Source organism: Rhinopithecus roxellana, chromosome 12 (assembly GCF_007565055.1).
Source record: "Rhinopithecus roxellana isolate Shanxi Qingling chromosome 12, ASM756505v1, whole genome shotgun sequence".
Classification (NCBI taxonomy): domain Eukaryota; kingdom Metazoa; phylum Chordata; class Mammalia; order Primates; family Cercopithecidae; genus Rhinopithecus; species Rhinopithecus roxellana.
This window is the reverse complement of record NC_044560.1, coordinates 122,833,863-122,853,310: the sequence shown is the minus strand read 5'-3', so window position 1 is coordinate 122,853,310 and position 19,448 is coordinate 122,833,863. Positions and strand designations below refer to the sequence as shown.

At 42.2% G+C, this 19,448-nt stretch overlaps 1 protein-coding gene across 10 annotated transcripts in view; it reads right to left on the bottom strand.

Annotated features, from left to right (window-relative positions):
• MAST2 (microtubule associated serine/threonine kinase 2) overlaps positions 1 to 19,448 on the bottom strand; it is a 257,689-nt gene that overhangs the window by 52,267 nt on the left and 185,974 nt on the right. For all 10 annotated transcript variants that reach the window (XM_030912620.1, XM_030912621.1, XM_030912622.1 and 7 more), the window contains one exon: positions 19,079 to 19,170. In XM_030912620.1, the coding sequence (XP_030768480.1) occupies positions 19,079 to 19,170 (92 nt within the window). The remainder of the gene's footprint in view (positions 1 to 19,078; positions 19,171 to 19,448) is intronic.

Here is a 19,448-nt window from a genome sequence, read left to right as displayed (position 1 = left end):
TTACATAGTCATGATTGATTAAATGATTGGCTAAATGACTGAACTCAATCTCCTGGCCTCTGTCTCAACCTTCTAATAATGTGGTTTGTCTTTCTGGTGATCAGTCCCCATCCTGAAACTATCAAGGGGCCCACTACGAGTTACCTCACTGGTATAACAAGACAATCCTATGTTTCAGGAAATTCCAAGGTTTTCAGAGGCTCTGTGCCTACATCTGGAACAAAAATCACAGAAATTCTTTATTCTACCCCAGATGCTAAGGCCTAAAAATGTGTGCTACTTGTATTGGGTTTTCTCTATTTTTCCAATATACACTTCACCTTAAAAGGCCAAAATTACAGCCAGGCGTGGTGGCTCAAGCCTGTAATCACACCACTTTGGGAGGCTGAAGCAGGCAGACTGCCTGAGGTCGGGAGTTTGGGACCAGTCTGGCAAACATGGTAAAACTCCGTCTTTACTAAAAATACAAAAAAATTAGCAGGGAGTGGTGGTGTGTACCTGTAATCCCAGCTACTTGGGAGGCTGAGGCTGAGGCAGGGGAATTGCTTGAACCAGGGAGGTAGACAGGTTGCAGTGAGCTGAGATCACACCACTGCACTCCAGCCTGGGCAACAGAGCAAGACTCTGTTTAAAAAAAAAAAAAAAAAAGGCCAAAATTACTACCATTTTAAAGTTTATTGACAGAATAAAATAAATAATTTTGAAACTGCCTCTGCCAAAATGATGACAGTGAGAAAAATGTAACATAGGAATATTATGACAATGAAAGAAATCTGACCTAACCAACTCCATCTTGCTTCTAACTTCCAAGCTGCCCTTGTACATTTCTGAACATGGGCCAAAACTAACTTTGGTAGGAATTTAGTTTACTTCGAAACAAAGATGGTAACAGCTCCTCCTGGGAAAAACCCTCTGAAGGATTGGGGACCAGACCACTTTGGTAAAACTGACAAATTAGCCACAAGGTTAAAAATTATGGCTCAGGAGTTATTCAGCCAGAGGACACGAGATTCCTCACCTCACAGATTCTCCTACAGACAACATCATCCCTGACCCAACCAATCGACATTCCCCCATTCCCTAGCCCCCTGCCCACCAAACTATCCTTAAAAAACCCTAGCCTCGGCCAGGTGCAGTGGCTCGCGTCTGTAATCCCAGCACTTTGAGAGGCCAAGGCGGGCAGATCACCTGAGGTCAGGAGTTCGAGACCAGCCTGGCCAACATGGTGAAACCCCATCTCTACTAAAACTACAAATATTAGCCGTGTGTGGTGACGCACACCTGTAATCCAGCTACTTGGGAGGCTGAGGTGGGAGAATCACTTGAACACGGGAGGCAGAGGTCGTAGTGAGCCGAGATCGCATCATTGCACTCCAGCCTGGGCGCTGGAGTGCAATTTTTGAGACTCCATCTCAAAACAAACAAAAAAACCACCAAAAAACCCTAGCCTCAGAAATTTGGGGGAGGATGATTTCAGTAATAAAATTCCAGTCTCCCGTTTGGCCAGCTCCGCATATATTAAACTCTTTCTCTATTGCAATTCCCCTGTTTTGATAAATTGGCCCTATCTGGGCAGTGGGCAAGGAGAACCCATTGGATGGTTACAATTCGAATTGGTCTTATTTTGCGGGAGGGAAGATTAAGACGTTATAACAACATTCTGGGCCAGCATGGTAGCTCACACTTGTAATCCTAGCACTTTGGGAGGCCAAGGCAGGAGGATCACTTGAGCTCAGGAGTTTGAGGCCAGTCCGGGCAACACAGTGAGACTTTGTCTCTACAAAAAAATTAAAAAATTAGTTGGGCATGGTGGTGCGCACATGTAGTCCCAGATACTGAGTTGGGAGGATTGCTTGAGCCCAGCAGGTTGAGGCTGCAATGAGCTGTGATTGTGCCACTACACTATAGCCTATGTGACAAGGCGAAACCTTGTGTCCAAAGACAAAAAGCAAAAACAACAAAACAGTCTGAAGAAAATATTTAAACTGATTCTTTAAAAATTCACATAAAAAATCATTTCAACTTTTAGATTCAGTGGGTACACTTGCAGTTTTATTACCTGGGTATATTGCGTGATGCTGAGGTTTGGGATACAATTGATCTCATCACCCATGTAGTGAGCACAGAACCCAATAGCTACTTTTTCAACTCTTGCCCCCTCCTTCTCTGCCCCCTCTAAGTAGTCTTCAGTCTTCTGTTGCCATTTTATTTTATTTTTTTTTTGGAGACAGAGTCTCACTCAGTTGCTCAGGCTGGAGTGCAGTGGGGCGATCTCAACCTCCATCTCCATGGGTTCAAGTGATTCTCCTGCCTCAGCCTCCCAAGTAGCTGGGATTACAGGCGTTGAGCCATTGCACCTGGCCTGTTGCCATCTTTATGGCCATGAGTAACCACTGTTTAGCTCCCACATACAAGGGAGAACATGCAGTATTTTATTTTCTGTTCCTGCCTTAATTAACTTAGGACAATGGCCTCCAGCTGTATCAATGATTTCATTCTTTTTTATAGCTACATTTTTTTATTTGTTTTGGTTTCAGGGAGGGTCTTATTCTGTCACCCAGGAATGCAGTGGTGCAGGCATAGCTCACTGCAGCCTCAAAACTCCTGGGCTTAAGTGATCCTCCCACCTCAACCTCCTGAGGAGCAGGTGTGAGCCATCATAAAGTCGAAAAGCCAGATAATTTTTTTAATTTTTGGAAGAGATGGGAGTCTCACTATATTGTCCAGGCTGGTCTCAAGCAATTCTCCTACCTTGGTTTCCCCAGGTGTTGATATTACAGGTATGAGTCACTGTGCCCAGCTAAGTTGATTATTATTGATGACTTACATTCATGGTTCTAGCTCCAGAAAAAATGACATTATTGAGAAGAATATTTCCTTAAGGCAGCAATAAATGACTCAACGGGGCCAAAAAAAAAAAAAATCTGACAGAAAATCCAGCAGCCTAGCAAGTAGACTTTTTCCACTTTACGAATCGATTTTAGCAGCTGGAGGAGACAGTTCAAAGGTAAGTGATCATTCATCCCAGAGAAACAAGGTATAAACAAAACTTGGAGCAGTCAGTTGACCTTGAACCAGCTGCTTCATTTATACAGTTTAACTAGTTATAAAGGAATATAATTGTATAGTAAGCACCTGTGTAAACACCATCTAGGTTTTACAATGCCATCTTCCAAAATCCCTCCATGTAATCCCTCCTGATCAAAACCCCTCCCTTTACCCCATCTAAAGTCAATATTATGATAATCACTTCCTTATAGCTTTACCAACTAAATATGCAACTCTAAACGCTCTAGTTTTTCTCTCATACAATTTTAAAAGTGAGATATAACTTTCATGTAACATTTACCCTTAAGCATGCAGTTTAGGGGTTTTCAGTATATTCACAAAGCTATGTAATGATAACCATTATATAATTCCAGAATATTTTTATCATCCAAAAAATAATCTCTACCTGTTAGCAGTCACTCTTCATTTCCCTCTACTCGAGACCCTGGCTACTACTAATCTACTTTCTGCCTCTATGAAATTGTGTATCCTGGACATTTCATAGAAATGAGATTATATAATATGTGTCCGTTTGTGTTCTAGTTTGTTTTTCTGTACTTTACATAAGAAAATGCCAAGCTGTTTTGCAAAATAGTTGTATTAATTTATACACTCACCAGTAGCGCTTATGGATTTCTATTGTTTCACATACTCATCTATACTTGGTTTTGTCACTCTTTAAGCCATTATTGGTGGTCATATAATATCTTTTTGTGATTTTATTTTGCATTTTCTTTCTTTCTTTTTTGAGACAGAGTCTTGCTCTGTTGCCCAGGCTGGAGTGCAGTGGTGTGATCTTTGCTCGCTGCAACCTCCGCCTCCCCGGTTCAAGTAATTCTCGTGTTCAAGCGATTCTCCTGCCTCAGCCTCCCGAGTAGCTGGGACTACAGACACGTGCCACCATGCCTGGCTAATTTTTTTGTACTTTTAGTAGAGACAGGGTTTCACCATGTTAGCCAGGATGCTCTCGATCTCTTTGACCTCGTGATCTGCCCGCCTCGGCCTCCCAAAGTGCTAGGATTACGGGCGTGAGCCACTGCACCTGGCTTTTTTTTTTTTTTTTTTGAGACAGTTTCCCTCTTGTCGCCCAAGCTAGAGTGCAATGGCGCCATCTTGGCTCATTGCAATCTCTGCCTCATGGGTTCAACCCATTCTCCTGCCTCAGCCTCCTGAGTAGCTGGGATTATAGGCACCCGCTACCATGCCTGACTAATTTTTATATTTTTAGTAGAGATGGTTTCACCATGTCAGCCAGGCTGGTCTCAAACTCCTGACCTAAGGTGATCTGCCCACCTCGGCCTCCCAAAGTGCTGGGATTACAGGCATGAGCCACCGTACCTGGTGAAATTCTTCACTTACTTTATTTATTTATTTATTTATTTTATTTTTTATTTTTGAGACTGAGTCTCGCTCTGTCACCCAGGCTGGAATGCAGTGGAGCGACCTTGGCTCACTATAAGCTCCGCCTCCCGGGTTCATGCCATTCTCCTGCCTCAGTCTCCGGAGTAGCTGGTACTACAGGCGCCTGCCACCATGCCTGGCTAATTTTTTTGTATTTTTAGTAGAGACGGGGTTTCACCGTGTTAGCCAGGATGGTCTCCATCTCCTGACCTCGTGATTCACCCGCCTCGGCCTCCCAAAGTGCTGGGATTACAGGCGTGAGCCACCGAGCCTGGCCCTTCATTTTAAATGCAGTCAAATTTAGGAATCTTATCCTTTATATCCTGTTTTTAAAAAATTTCCCTATTTTAAGGCCATGCAGATTTTCTTTTGTACACCTTCTAAAAGTTTTACTGTATTACCTTTCACATTTAAAACTATGATTCACCTGGAATTGATTTTTTTGTGAAGAGCCATATTTTCCAATTTCTCCATATGAACATCCAATGGATTTTGCCTGCAGCTCTATAGTGCCACTATTTGTCATAAATCAAGAGTCTGAATATGTGTAAATTTGATCCTGGGTTCGTCTTCCTCTCCTAACTCTTCTCTTCCTATTAGTATTCCTTATCTAAGTTAAGGGTATCAACACACGGCATTAATCACTCAGGGAATTTGAAGACAATCAATCCACATGCCACTGATTTAATCTCTTACATTTTTCTCATATTCATATATTTTCTTTATTTTAAACATTCCCCTAACATCTTGATAAATGCAATGGCCTCTTAACCAGTCTTCCAACTGCCAGCACTGCCCTCTGTTAATAACTTTCAACATTTTTATCATACAATTCAAATTCTTATGACCAAAAACAGTAGCAAATTGAATTAAAAGTGAAAGCTGGTTTTTTACTTTTTTTCACAGGTAATCACCATTAGAACAATGTGATTTTAATTTTTCCAGAGTTTTCCTTGCATTCTTCTCACACCTCGTGGCCCTGAGTAGCTGGGATTACGGGCATGTGCCACCATGCCTGGATAATTTTTGTATTTTTAATAGAGATGGGGTTTTACCAAGTCGACCAGGCTGGTCTCCAACTCCTGACCTCAAGTGATCTGCCCACCTCAGCCTCCCAAAGTGTTGGGATTACAGGCGTGAGTCACTGTGCCCGGCCCACTTTGCCTCTTCAAGCCTTAAAGTATTTAGTTTTCCCCGGGTGTGGTGGCCCACACCTGTAACCTGAGCAATCTAGGAGGCCGAGGTAGACAGATCACCTGAGGTCAGGAGTTCAAAAGCAGCCTGGCCAACATGGCGAAACCCCATCTCTACTAAAAATAAAAAAAATTTGCTGGGTGTGGTGGTGCACACCTGTAGTTCCAGCTACTTGGGAAGCTAAGGCACAAGAATCACTTGAACCCAGGAGGTGGAGGTTGCAGTGAGCCAAAATTGCACCACTGCACTCCAGCCTGGGCAAGAGAGACTCTGTTCCAAAAAAACAAAACAAAACAAAAACAACAACAACAACAAAGTATTCAGTTTTTAGATTGAAAAACAACCTTTGGCAAATCTTGATAAACTCCCTCCACAAGAAAATGAACATATATACAAAATTGGGAATAGAATTTTAGGAGACTTATGGTACTTCTAAAACCACTCAGGGTCCATGGATCTTAGGTAAAAAAGAGTCCATGCCATGGAGTCTTCATACCTCATCCCTTTAGCACTGCATATAGCCCTCCATGACTTTCTCCCTACCCATCCATATTTGATTAGTAGTTTATAATCTAGTAACATATAATCTGTACTTTTTTATGGTTTGTGCTTGTTTTTTTTTTTTAGACAGAATCTTGCTCTGTTTCACAGGCTGGAGAGCAGTGCAGTGGCGTGACTGCGGCTTACTGCAGCCGTGACCTCCTGTACTCAAGCAATCCTCCCTCCCACTTCAGCCTACTGAGCACCTGGGACTACAAGCGTGTATCGCCACACCTGGCTTTTTTTTTTTTTTTTTTTTTTTTTTTTTGTAGAGACAGGGACTCATTATGTTGCCTAGGCTAGTCTCGAACTCCTGGCCTCAAGTGATCCTCCCACCTTGGCCTCCCAAAGTGTTGGAGTTACAGGAGTGAGCCATCGTGTCCAGGCAACTATAATGCACTGGACTGTTAATTTCCTAATCATACAATTCTATTTCATACAGATCTTAGAACGAGCTCTCTACTTCATTCAATGAGCTAGCTCCAAAAAGAACACCTTGCTTAATGACTAGCTTGGGTTACATATATTTACTTTTGTACTCCCAAGCACCAACACACATTTAGTACAGCCCTTAACATACCCTGAACAGGTTGAAACTTGACTGTCCCCTGTGGATGAAGCTTCCTCTGCAGCTCTCTCAAATGATGGCTGTTGGATTTTATACACCCTTTGTACCACTAGACCTAGAAGTGGGGTAGATATCCTGCTGGCTCATTTCATCTTCAGGCATTCTCCCTCTGTTCTCCGTAAAAACACCCAGGTTTGAAATGATGTCATCAGACTACAACAACCATTACCCCTCCTTGCTAAAATTCACATACAAACCTTTGGGAAATTCCCTTCACTCTTGAAAGATTTTTATTCCTATATCACTGATATTCTTTTTATCATGCCTTCTGTCAGGAGTAATTTCAGTATCTTCACACAATCTTTCCAAAATCCTAGCCTGAGAAGTTCCAGAAATTCATATAGAAAAGCTGACTAGTCTCTCTTTATGTGTATGATCACTAACTTTGGCTCTTCATACTACTGGAAATCAGACCATACTTCTCAGTGTATTCTTTCTCCATCCTTTTAAAAGACTGTATCATACTTTATCCTCTCTCTTCAGGCTCTCAGCTAATCACCTCGCTTTCCATTTCAGTGAGAAAAAAAAGGTTTTTTTTGAGACAGGGTCTTGCTCTGTCTCAAAATCACAATCACAGTTCCGTGCAATCACAGCTCACTGCAGCCTTGAACTCCTGAGGCTCAGATGATCCTCCCACCTCAGTCTCCCAAGTAGCTGGAACTACAGGTATGCAACACCATGCCCAGCTAATTTTTGTATCATTTGTAGAGATGGGGTTTCACCATGTTGCCCAGGCTGGTCTCAAACTACTGGGCTCATGTGATCCTCCCGCCTTGGCCTCCCAAAGTGTGGGAATTACAGGCGTGAGCCACTGCACCTGGCCTCAACTAATCAGAGAAGAACTTCAATAAGCTATCTTTATCACATCTACCCAGCCATAATCTGCACTGCATTCCCAACATCCTCCCCTATTCCTAGGGAAGGATTGTTTGCACTCCTGACTAGGCTAACCTACTGCTTATTTACCAGATCCCATCCCCTCTCAACTACAGAAGGACACTGCGTCAGCCATTCTCCTTTTCTCTTGCATTATCAGATTTTCTCTTGCTGTTGAATCACTTCCATCAGTGTATGTACATAGACACCGTTACTTTTTTTCAAAACTCTCTTGATCCCTCCGCCCATCTTTGCATTTCATTTCTGTTCTAACAGCAAAACTCCTTGAACCAATTATTTAGTTATTATCTCCATTTTCTTTTTCCCTTTCTTTCTTGCTCACCAATTAGGTTTTGCCCCCACCATTCCATCAAAACAGCTATCAATGTCAACACTGACATCACATTGCTATATCCCACTGGCAATACTCAGACTTCATGTCACTTGATCTGTCTATATCATTTGGCTCAGGTGATCACATACTATTTCTGAAATACTCCTTTTACGTGGTTTCCAGGACACCGTATTTTCTAAGTTTTCCTCTTTCCTTTTGGGTCTCTCCTCATTCTCTTGATCTCAGAAAACTGGAATGTCCCAGGATTCAGTCCTTGTACCTTCAGTCCTTTCTGTCTACGTTCACTTCCTAGGTGATGACATCTAGACACACAGCTTTAAGATCTTTTTATATGGTGAAAGTCCAACATTTGTATCTCTAGCCCTATTTTTTCCTTGAAATCAAGACAAACATCCTGAATTATTCACACAGATGTCTGGAAGACATCTCAATATAGTGAGTGAAGGTTCCCAAGATTAAAGGTCCCAGGATCAAACGACTGTTTTTCAGAGGTAGGGTTTCCAGATGACACAAGCTATAGAAAGATTAGAGGTGGTGCTCAGAAAGCAGGAAGAAGGAAACTGAAATTATGGAGACAAAGTCTAAAGTATAGATCTAGGGCATAAGTGATTGAGGTAGGGTAGTGGAGAGGTTCACTGGAAGACAGGAGTTCAAAGAACAGAAAGTCTTAAGAAATGGAGTGATCAACTATGGGTGTATCGAAACCATCAAGAATAACACATTACAGCTCATAAACAGACTGAAAAACAAGAATAATACAGGAGTAAAACTGAAGACAGTAATTGCAGTCAAGAGCTAAAATTGTTACGATTGCAATGTATGAAGAGTTTTACAGCTGCAATGATAGGTATTAAATGATACAAATTAATGATCTAAGTATGGGAAGATTAGGGAGAAGACAGTGAAAATAATGAAAAGACAGAGGACATCTACCCTTACTACTAAACCCAATGCTTTGAGATTATGAGAGAAAAAAGGGCTAACACTTGAGTAGTCTGCAGATAATCAGTATTCTAAGCTCTCCCTCTTCCCCTATGATTCCAGTAGAACAGGAAGAAGACAGAATGTTTAGAGAACAGATTAGGAGACAGATTTTGCTGGTAAAGAACTGGAATTTCAAAAGGTAAACTGGAAGGGTTTCCAGAGTCAGGGAGGGATAAGACACAGCAGGGAATGTTCAGAGGTTTAGATGACTTAGGCGTGTAGATTATGGGGTGCGGGTAACCTGAGGGTTCCTGTGGCAATGGGCATAAACAGGAGTAAGGGATAATGAAATTAGCCCAAGTAGATTCAACACAGATAGAGGTGAAGAGGCTGTAAGTGTCAGGGAGTAAAGAGGGACGGATTACTGGCCGTAGGGATGTAGCCATCACGTGACCTGCCACCCCTCTCCAAGACTGCCCAATTAGTGCCCTGGGTCTAGAACTTTCCCTCATAAGGAAGCTGTGTGGCAAGCTGTCACTTGGCCCGAGATTCTTCTTCCTTATTAGGAGAAACTTTTCCCCTCTTCTGGGTATGGAGTAAACTTCTTTGTATTGCTTAAGTGTGTGCGTCACGTGGCACACGGCCAGCCCCACCAGTGTATCTGCTCACCACAGGATGGAATGGGATCTTTGCCAGTAGCATGAAAAGGATGTGTGCAGTCCATCACCCTCCGCAGGCCACTGGAGGGACCCAATGGCCATGAGGGACTGGTGCACATCACACTCTGATCATGCTGTATCTATCCTTTCTGTGAGTGAAATGCTGTTCCAACCAGTGTCTTGAATGTTGAGTCCCCTCCTTGACAGCTTCAAACCCACAGAAGAAGCAGTGGGCCGGGGTCTGTGGACTCCTACTGACAGCTGGCATTATTATGATCTTTGTCATCCTCCACGCAGCAGGAGTCCTCACCTGGAATTGGTAGCCGGATCTTCCTGCTTAACACTAGAGCTTGAGTTTAACCTTGAATGATAAGGACTGCATGCTTTTATGGAAGGCACATTCTTAGTTCCAGAATACTCTTGTAATATCAGTTAGATGATATGTAACAAACATCATTAAAATATGCATGCCTCCCGACCTACTGATCCTATTCCTGAAAATTTATACAGTTTATTCCAAGACTCAGCAATTCCATCCCTCCATATATATGCCAGAAAAAGTCTATGTACATATATACAAAAAGAATATGAAGAAGGATGTTTCTGCAGCATTGATGACTATAATAGTGGGAAAGTATAAACAATGTAAATGCTATGCTGGTTATCAATTTAATGCTACTAAGCTCCAAATTAATCCTTCAATACCTGCTCTGAGATAAAGGAGAGAATTCCTTTAAGCATCATCTATCCTCTACAGTGAGCATGATGTTAAACTTTCTCAGTAGAGGGTATTGGAGGCACACTGCAGAAAGAACAGGCTCTTGGTGCTAATTCTAGCAACTGCATTATCAGTCAGTGATGTGGGAACGTGGATATGTGGATTGTTCTGCCCCAATCACACAGACACCTTTCCACAGCCTTACCTACAAAGATACTATGTGCTTCAGGCCTGTCTCCACTGACTCTGTTTGCTTGCTCAACACACCCGACCCCCAGGAATTGCCTTCCTGAGGACACAAAGTGCTCACAGCAGCACCTCCACTCTCTCTCTCTAGGCCTGACTCACCTGTGCTCCAGAGGGCCATTCCCTGATTGCTGAGTAACTGTGGACCAGCTTTGGGCTGGGAATCAGAAAACATCTCTGCCATCCAGTGGGCTGCAACTATATCTAGTGGGCTGCAACTACAACAAGGCCTGAATCCAGCCTAGAGAATCTTCCGTCCAAGTTAGTTCTTCCTTGAGAACTCTCCTTCAGCTCTATGGCATCCTATGGAGTTTTCTCACATGTTAAAGTTATGCTCTTATTGTCATAGTTTGTATTACTTTTATTAAATCTTGTTTAAATCACTTGTCTGTTATCTGTCTCCTAACTGGACCTAGACTGATGCAATATTCACCAATAGGAAAATGAATAAATTGTGGTACAGTTACACAATGAAATACCCTACAAGTTATAAAAATAAAAAAACTGACTTCCAGTTCTGGCCTGGCATGCAAAGAGCTTAGGAGTTGCCACTCTGTTTTAACAAGTAAAAAGCTGAACAAACTGGAAAAAAAAAAAAAAAAAAAAAAAAAAACTCTTCTTAGATCTGTCAGCCAAGTAATGTCACAGAATGAACCACTGCCCCCAAAACTGGACAGACAGCAGACACAGTGAGGTACAACTTACTGGAGCAGAAATTCTTTTTTTTTTCTTGCTCTGATGCCTAGGCTGGAGTGCAGTGGAGCGATCTCGGCTCACTGCAAGCTTCGCCTCCCGGGTTCACGTCATTCTCCTGCCTCAGCCTCCCATGTAGCTGGGACTACAGGCACCCGCCACTACGCCCGGCTAATTTTTTTTTGTATTTTTAGTAGAGACAGGGTTTCACCGTATTAGCCAGGATGGTCTCGATCTCCTGACCTCGTGATCCACCCGCCTCGGCCTCCCAAAGTGCTGGGATTACAGGCGTGAGCCACCACGCCCGGCCGGAGCAGAAATTCTTAAGCAAAAACCTCCACGGGAACCAGTGCCAGGGCAGGAAAACCCGAACTGTAACTGAGGAATTGCTAGAAGCTCAATGGGGATTATGCTGAGAGTTAAAAACTCCAGGGGGATCTAGTCATGCGGGGGCCCCCATATTTTTGTAAGTTTTATCCAAAGGAGCCCTGCTGGATCCTCACAGTGATTACTGAAGAAAATCTCATGATTCCAGCAGGAGGAGGGAAAAGGAACTGTTTTGATACACGCCAGAGCATTCTGTTCTTAACGAGGCCTGTCCTTGGGAGAAACTATTTTGTTAGCACCTAACTTGCTGGGATTTCATCGATGCCAGCTCTACTTGGGGGAAGAAATACCCAATTCCAGCAGCCAAGAACCATTCTGTCCCAACTATGGTGTGGGGGAAAAACTGAGAAGCACTGGAGAAGTTCACAGTCCAGGGTCAAAGGCTCATTAAAAGACTGAGACCTAGTCACAAGACTATAGAACAGCATTCCCCAATCTTTTTGGCACCAGGAACCGGTTTCACGGCAGATAATTTTTCCATGGACCAGGGAGTGGGGAGGCAAGGGGTTTACAGGATAATTCAAGCACATTACATTTATTGTGTACTTTGTTTCTATTATTACACTGTTACATATAATGAAGTAATTACACAGCTCACCATAATATAGAATCGGTGGGAGCCTTTAACTTGTTTTCCTGCAACTAGATGGTCCTATCTGGGGGTCATGGGAGACAGTGACAGATCATCGGGCATTAGATTCTATTAAGAAGTGTGTGCAACTTAGATCCCTTGCATGCACAGTTCACAATAGGGTTCATGGTCCTATGAGAATCTAAATGCCACAGCTGATCTGACAGAAGGCGGAGCTCAGGCAGTAATGTGAGTGGCTGTAAATACAAACGTAGCTTCACTTGATTGCCTGACCCTTACCTCCTACTGTGTGGCCTGGCTTCTAACAGGCCACGAGCAGTATGGTCTGTGGCCCAGGGGTTGCGGATCCCTGCTATAGAATACTTCTCCTCCCCTACACCTTACCAATACATTATGAAAGGCCTATTTATCACAGTTACTTTTACTCAGTTCATCACATCTGCCTTTTAACAAAAAAATTACAAAGCTCACTAAAGAGCAAAAAACAGTTTGAGGAGACAGAACAAGCATCAGTACCAGAGTCAGAAATGACAGGAATGTTGCAATGATCAGATTAGGAATTTTTCAAAACCATGATTAATTAAGCTAAGAACTTTAATGGGAAAAATAGACAACACACAAGAACAGATGGATAATATAAATAGAAATTCTAAGGAAGAATCAAAAGAAAATGTTAAAGATCACTGTAACAGAACTGAAGAATGCCTTTGATGGGCTCATTAATAGACTGAACACTGCTGGGGAAAGAATTTCTGATCTTGAGGATATGATAACAGAAACTTCCAAAACTAAAAAGCAAAGAAAAAAGAGACTGAAAATAAAAATCAACACCAGAATATCAGAGAACTGTGAGACAATTACAAAAGGTGTGATATATATGTAGCAGGGAATATAAGGAAAAAAAAGAGAAAGGAAGGGAATTATTTGAAGCAATAGTGACGTAAAATTTCCCCAAATTAAAGTCAGACACCAAGCCATAGATTCAGGAAGCTCAGAAAATACCAAGCAGGATAAATTCAGAAAAAAAACTGCACTTAGATATATCATATTCAAACTATAGAAAACCAAAGATACACAAAAATCTAAAAGAAGCCAGAGGGAAAAAACACCTTATTTTCAGAGAAGCAAAGACAAGAATTACATCCAACTTCTCGCAAACCGCACAAGCAAGAAGATAGTGGAGTAAAATATTAAAAGTGTTGAGAGACAAAAAAAAAAAGCAAGCAACCTAAAATTCTGTACCCTGTGAAATTATACTTCAAAGGTGAGGAAGAAATAAAGATTTTCCCTAACAAAAAATGGGGGATTTCATAGCAGTAGATCTGCCTTGCAAGAAATGTTAAAAGAAGTTGTTCAGAGAGAAAATTATATAGGGGAGAAACTGAACTCTACATGAAACAAGCAAGCACACTGGAGAAGTGAAGGTAAACTAAAAACTTGTTTTTCTTATTCTTAATTTGTCTAATAGATAAGTCTGTTCAACATAATATAGGATAAGTATCCCTTATCAGACCAGAAGTGTTTTAAATTTCAAATTTTTTCCTGATTTTGAAATAATTGCATTATACCAACCAGCTGAATATCCCAAATCTGAAAGCCCAAAATCTAAAAGACTCCAACAAGCATTTCCTGAGAGGTTCATGTTGGTGCTTAAAAAGTTTTGCATTTTGGATTTCGGATTTTTGGACTAGGGGTGCTTAACCTGTAACAGCAACAATGTATGTGATTAGGTATGCTTTTACATACACTATACACACACGTGCTTATATATGTGAAAATGAATGACAGCAAAATTACAAGGTACTGAAGAGAGGATTAAGGTATATTTTGCTGTCATAAGGCAAAGTGGTATAGTGGTATTTGAAGGTTGATTTGGATTACAGTGGACCTTTGAACAACACAGGTTTGAACCATACGGATTCACTGATACACAAATTTTTTCAGTAAAAGTTACAGAATGTGCCTGCCCCTCCTGCATCTGTTTCCACCTCCTCCACCTCTTCTGCCTCTGCCACTCCTGAGATAACAAGACTAATCCCTAATCGTCCTCAGCCTACTCAATGTGAAGATGATGAGGACGAAGACCTTTATGATGATCCACTTCCAATTAATGAATAAGTATATTTTCTCTTCCAGTGATTTTCTTAATAACATTTTCTTTTCTCTAGCTTATTTTGTTATAAGAGTATCGTATATAATACACAAAACATACAAATTACTTGTTAACTATGTTATCAGTAAGGCTTCTGTCAACAGAAGACTATTAGCAGTTAAGTTTCGGGGCAGTCAAAAGTTATATGCAAGGCCAGGTGCAGTGACTCATGCCTGTAATCCCAGCACTTTGGGAGGCTGAGGTGGGCAGATCACTTGAGGTCAGGAGTTCAAGACCAGCCTGGCCAACATGAAACGTCATCTCGACTAAAAATAAAGAATCAGCTGGGCGTGGTGGCACACGCCTGTAGTCCCAGCTACTTGGGAGGATGACGCAGGAGAATCACTTGAACCCGGGAGGTGGAGGTTGCAGTGACCTGAGATTGCACCACTGCACTCCAGCCTGGGTGATAGAGCTAGACTCTCTCTCAAAAAACAAAAACAAAAAAAAGCAAAGCCTGCCTAGGCCTCCCCAAAGTGCTGGGATTATAAGTGTAAGCCATCATGCTCCACCAGGAATTGAAAATTAAATGAGATACCACTACACATAGATTAGAATGGCCAAAATCTGGAAGCCTGAGGGCTCAAGGCTGTATTGAGCTGTGACTGTGCCACCATACTCCAGCCTGAATGACAGCGTGAGATCCTGCCTTTAAAAAAAAAAAAAAAAAAAAAAAAAAAGAAGAAGACCCAAATCCACACACTGACACCACCAAATGCTGGCAAGGATATGACACAACAGGAGCTATTCACTTACTGCTGGTGGGAATGTAAAACAGTACCATCCCTTTGGAAGACAGTTTGGGAGTTTTCCTTTTTATGAGACAGAGTCTCACTCTTCTACCCAGGCTGGAGTGCAGTGGCACAATCTTGGCTCACTGCAACCTCTGCCTCCTAGGTTCAAGTGATTCTCCTGCCTCAGCCTCCCAAGTACCTGGGATTACAGATGCACACCACCATGTCTGGCTAATTTTGTATTTTTAGTAGAGACAACGTTTCACCATGATGGCCGGGCTTGTCTCGAACTCCCGACTTTAAGTGATCTGCCCGCCTTGGCCTCCCAAAGTGTGGGATTACAGGTGTGAGCCACCACGCCCAACTTGAAGAATTTTTGTTTGTTTGTTTTTTACAAAATCAAATATACTGTTACCATTCAATATAGCAATTGTGCTCCTTATTTACCCAAATAAGTTAAAAATTAATGTCTACCCAAAAACCTATATGCAGATGTTTATAGCAGCTTTTTCACAATTGCCAAAACTTAGAAGCAACCAAGATGTCCTTCAGTAGGTGAGTGGATAAAAATAAACTGTGGTATAACCAGACAACAGGATATTATTCAGTGCTAGAACGAAATGAGCTATCAAGCCATGAAAAGACATGGAGGAAACCTGAGTATGCATTACTAAGTAAAAGAAGCCAATCTGAAAAGGCTACTGTATGATTCCAACTATATGACATTCTGGAAAAGGCAAAACTGTGGAGACAGTAAAAAGATTACTGGATGCCAGGAGTTAAGGGGAGAAAGAAATAAATAGGCAGAGCACAGATAATTTTTAGACAATGAAAAGACTCTGTATGATACTATAATGGTAAATAGGTATCATGATAATGTTGCCCAAACACACAAAATGTATAGCACTAACAGTGAATCTTAATGTAAACTAGTGCCTGGGTGATGTATCAGTGCAGGCTCATCAACTGTAACCAATGCAGCACTCTGCTAGGGACGTGATAATGGGGAGCCTATATATAGGTGAGGGCAGAGGGTATATGGTTTATCTCAGTATCTTCCTCAATTTTGCTGTGAACCTACAACTACTCTAAGAAATAAAGTTTATTAATTAAAAAAAAAAAAGTAGGAAGTTTCCATTTCCAGAGTGGCTTGGTATGTATCTACTGAACTGACATTACTGACGCTATAACCTACTTATGTAGTAGATATTTAATACTGAATTGAACTGTATGGAATAAATGAACCTACTTTCAAATTAACAGGCCTCATACTATTCAACAGATTCAAAACTTAAAAGTGATGGTAAAGGGTCATGGCATATCCTGTGGATGTAAATTTCAGGATGTATAAGATTTGAGGATACAATCTAATGTCAAGTGGGATATGCGTGGAACAATCAGTGCTGCCTGTCTCAACAGCTGGGTAAGTATAGCCTACAGTCACAAATTGGGCTTTTATGTCCATTCTTGCCCCCTAGATTTTCTGCAGTGATTTGCTAAGAGATAATACAGATGCTAACATTTGTAAAGTACTAAGCATGTTACACACATTAACTCAAAGCTGGAGTCTACAGATCCAGGCAGGCTGAAAAGGCCAGGTGGTGTTCTCAATCAAAGCCACTTGAGTAGGGAAAATTTAGTTCTAAATGCTAACTATGGGGAATCTAAATAGAGAGATAATCATCTCAGAGAAGAGCAGCCAGTAGTAACTAGTGCTCAGTACTCACATTACAGTTGTGCAACTACATACAAGGTCTAGACATGTTAAATTTATTTCTATATGATAAAAAGGTCAGGTCAGATAGATGTACGCTGAGTTCCTCTAAAAATCTAAGATGTGCTATTTGAGCTAATCCAGTTAATCTCAGTCAATTTTTTTTTCAAGGAAAGCACCTAAGCACAATGAGAGCTTTGCTTTAAAGGTCAAGTATGTCTCCAATTCCCTGGGATCCCTGTTCTCTTGGTGGTATCTTCTAAAGTGACAGCTAGTGATTGAGAAATTTACTGATTCTTGGAAAAAGGCCATCATCACACTAAAAGGCTGGCTTCTAGGCTAAGAGAATCTGAGCCAAAGAAGGTGAGATCCTTCTCCCAAGGACAAAGTTGAGTTTCAGAATCACCAGACTCTCAGGGCCCTCAAATACTCCACATGTACCCTCACTTTCTCCCTCCAAAGACAGTAAACTGTGAGCAAGGAAACAAATCCATGGAGAATAAACTCATCTTACTCAGCTTGATGCTGACTCGTTTCACTGCTTTGATATCCTGCTTTAATGCCCAAAGGCAGACAAAGTCCAGGCTTAGGACAACAGTGACTATGACTTTCTATGCCCAGCCAGCAAGCTCTGAACAGTTCTAAGCCTATCAATTTCCACTAACTGTAGGTTTAGAACTTCCATTATAAATAGTGTAGCAATGAACTGCACAGAAGTGCAGCAGCCCTTTCAGCAAAGCAGAGTCCCTTGGTCTGGTTCCCCTGGGATGCCAGAATATACCTTCTACACAGAAGCACATGGCTGACTCCGATGAGGTCTTTCTCCTGCCCCTCTCCTGGGAAGGACAGAGTGCCAGAATCAATGCAAGCCTCCTATTTTTTTTTTTTTTTTTTGACGGAGTCTCGCTCTGTTGCCCAGGCTGGAGTGCGGTGGCCGGATCTCAGCTCACTGTAAGCTCCGCCTCCCGGGTTTACGCCGTTCTCCTGCCTCAGCCTCCCGAGTAGCTGGGACTACAGGCGCCTGCCACCTTGCCCAGCTGGTTTTTTTTTTTTTTTTTTTTTGTACTTTTTAGTAGAGACGGGGTTTCACCATGTTAGCCAGGATGGTCTTGATCTCTTGACCTCGTGATCCTCCCATCTCGGCCTCCCAAAGTGCTGGGATTACAGGCTTGAGCCACCGCGCCCGGCCTTTTTTTTTTCTTTTTGAGATAGGGTCTCATTCTGTTGCTGCCCAGGCTGGAGTGCAGTGATATGATTTCAACCTCCATGGGCTCAGGTGATCAGGCGATCCACCCACCTCAGCCTCCCAAGTAGCTGGAACTACACACATACACCACCATGCCCGGCTAAGTTGTGTATTTTTTGTAAAGATGGGGTTTTGCCATGCTGCCCAGGCTGGTCTCAAACTCCTAAGCTCAAGCAATTGGCCCATCTCAGCCTCCCAAAGTGCTGGGATTACAGGCGGGAACCACTGTGCCTGGTTGCCTCATAATTTTTATATATTCTTCAGAGTCACGTAAGTCAGTCCTTACACTGTTGGGAAGAGCCCATATTCCAGGGATAGAGCAGCCTGAATCCATGAGGTCATTTGCTTTAATTCCAATATGTAATATCAGTATTGTTATGAAACAAATACTCCAACCCGGGTGCGGTGGCTCACACCTATACTCCCAGTACTTTGGAGGTCGAGGTGGGAGCCTAGGATTTCAATATCAGCCTGGACAACAGAGAGAGACCTCATTTCTATTTAAAAACAAACAAACAAACACATATTCTTCTTGCTTTTGTTATCTCCTAATCTAAGAGCAGGAAGGTTAACAGGAGTACCATTAGACAAAAACCCTCTCTGTGAGCCCTAATCCTCAGGCACAGTAGTACGAAATATTCCTGGACTCCTCATCAAACGGCCCAAGATGAATGGAGCCATTAACACACCAGAACGTACCAAAACAGAGGCCATAAACCCAGGACACATACCTGGCCCCAAGATATGTACAAGACTAAAAGGAATGTTGAGAGAACAAGGTAAGAAACAGGAGTCAAAAGCAGGCTAACTCATTCTCATACAGAAAGCAAGCCCATGAGCTCTGTATGCTTCAGTCAACCAAGTACAGTGACAATGTAATGTACTGAACAGCACAACATGAGAAGTAGGAAAGAAACTGGGCATCTGTGGCCACTCTTTCATTCAACCTTTCTTAACCTTCAAGCACTCACCTGTGTGGCCATGGAGTGGTGAGTGTGGCCGTGGTAGTGTAGGTGATGTGCTAGAGGTCACAATCAAGCTCTTGCGGTTACTTGTCCGACAACTGCAATGAAAACAAAATGTGAGTTATAATAGGGCCACACCATGGGGTCAGAGACCTTGAGTGGCTTTTAAGGAACAAAAGAGTGACACTATTTCACGGGCTGCACAGTATAGTTCTTTAAACTGAACTGGGTCAGCAATTACACTTGGCACCAGTTAGATTCCACAAAGCACTGTGTTCTACCTTGGAATAACTTTTGTCACTGCCTTGACTTTCATCTTGTATTGCCACCGTGCTTTTCCAATGTTTAGTCTGGCTTCCCAAGCAAACATAAGGAG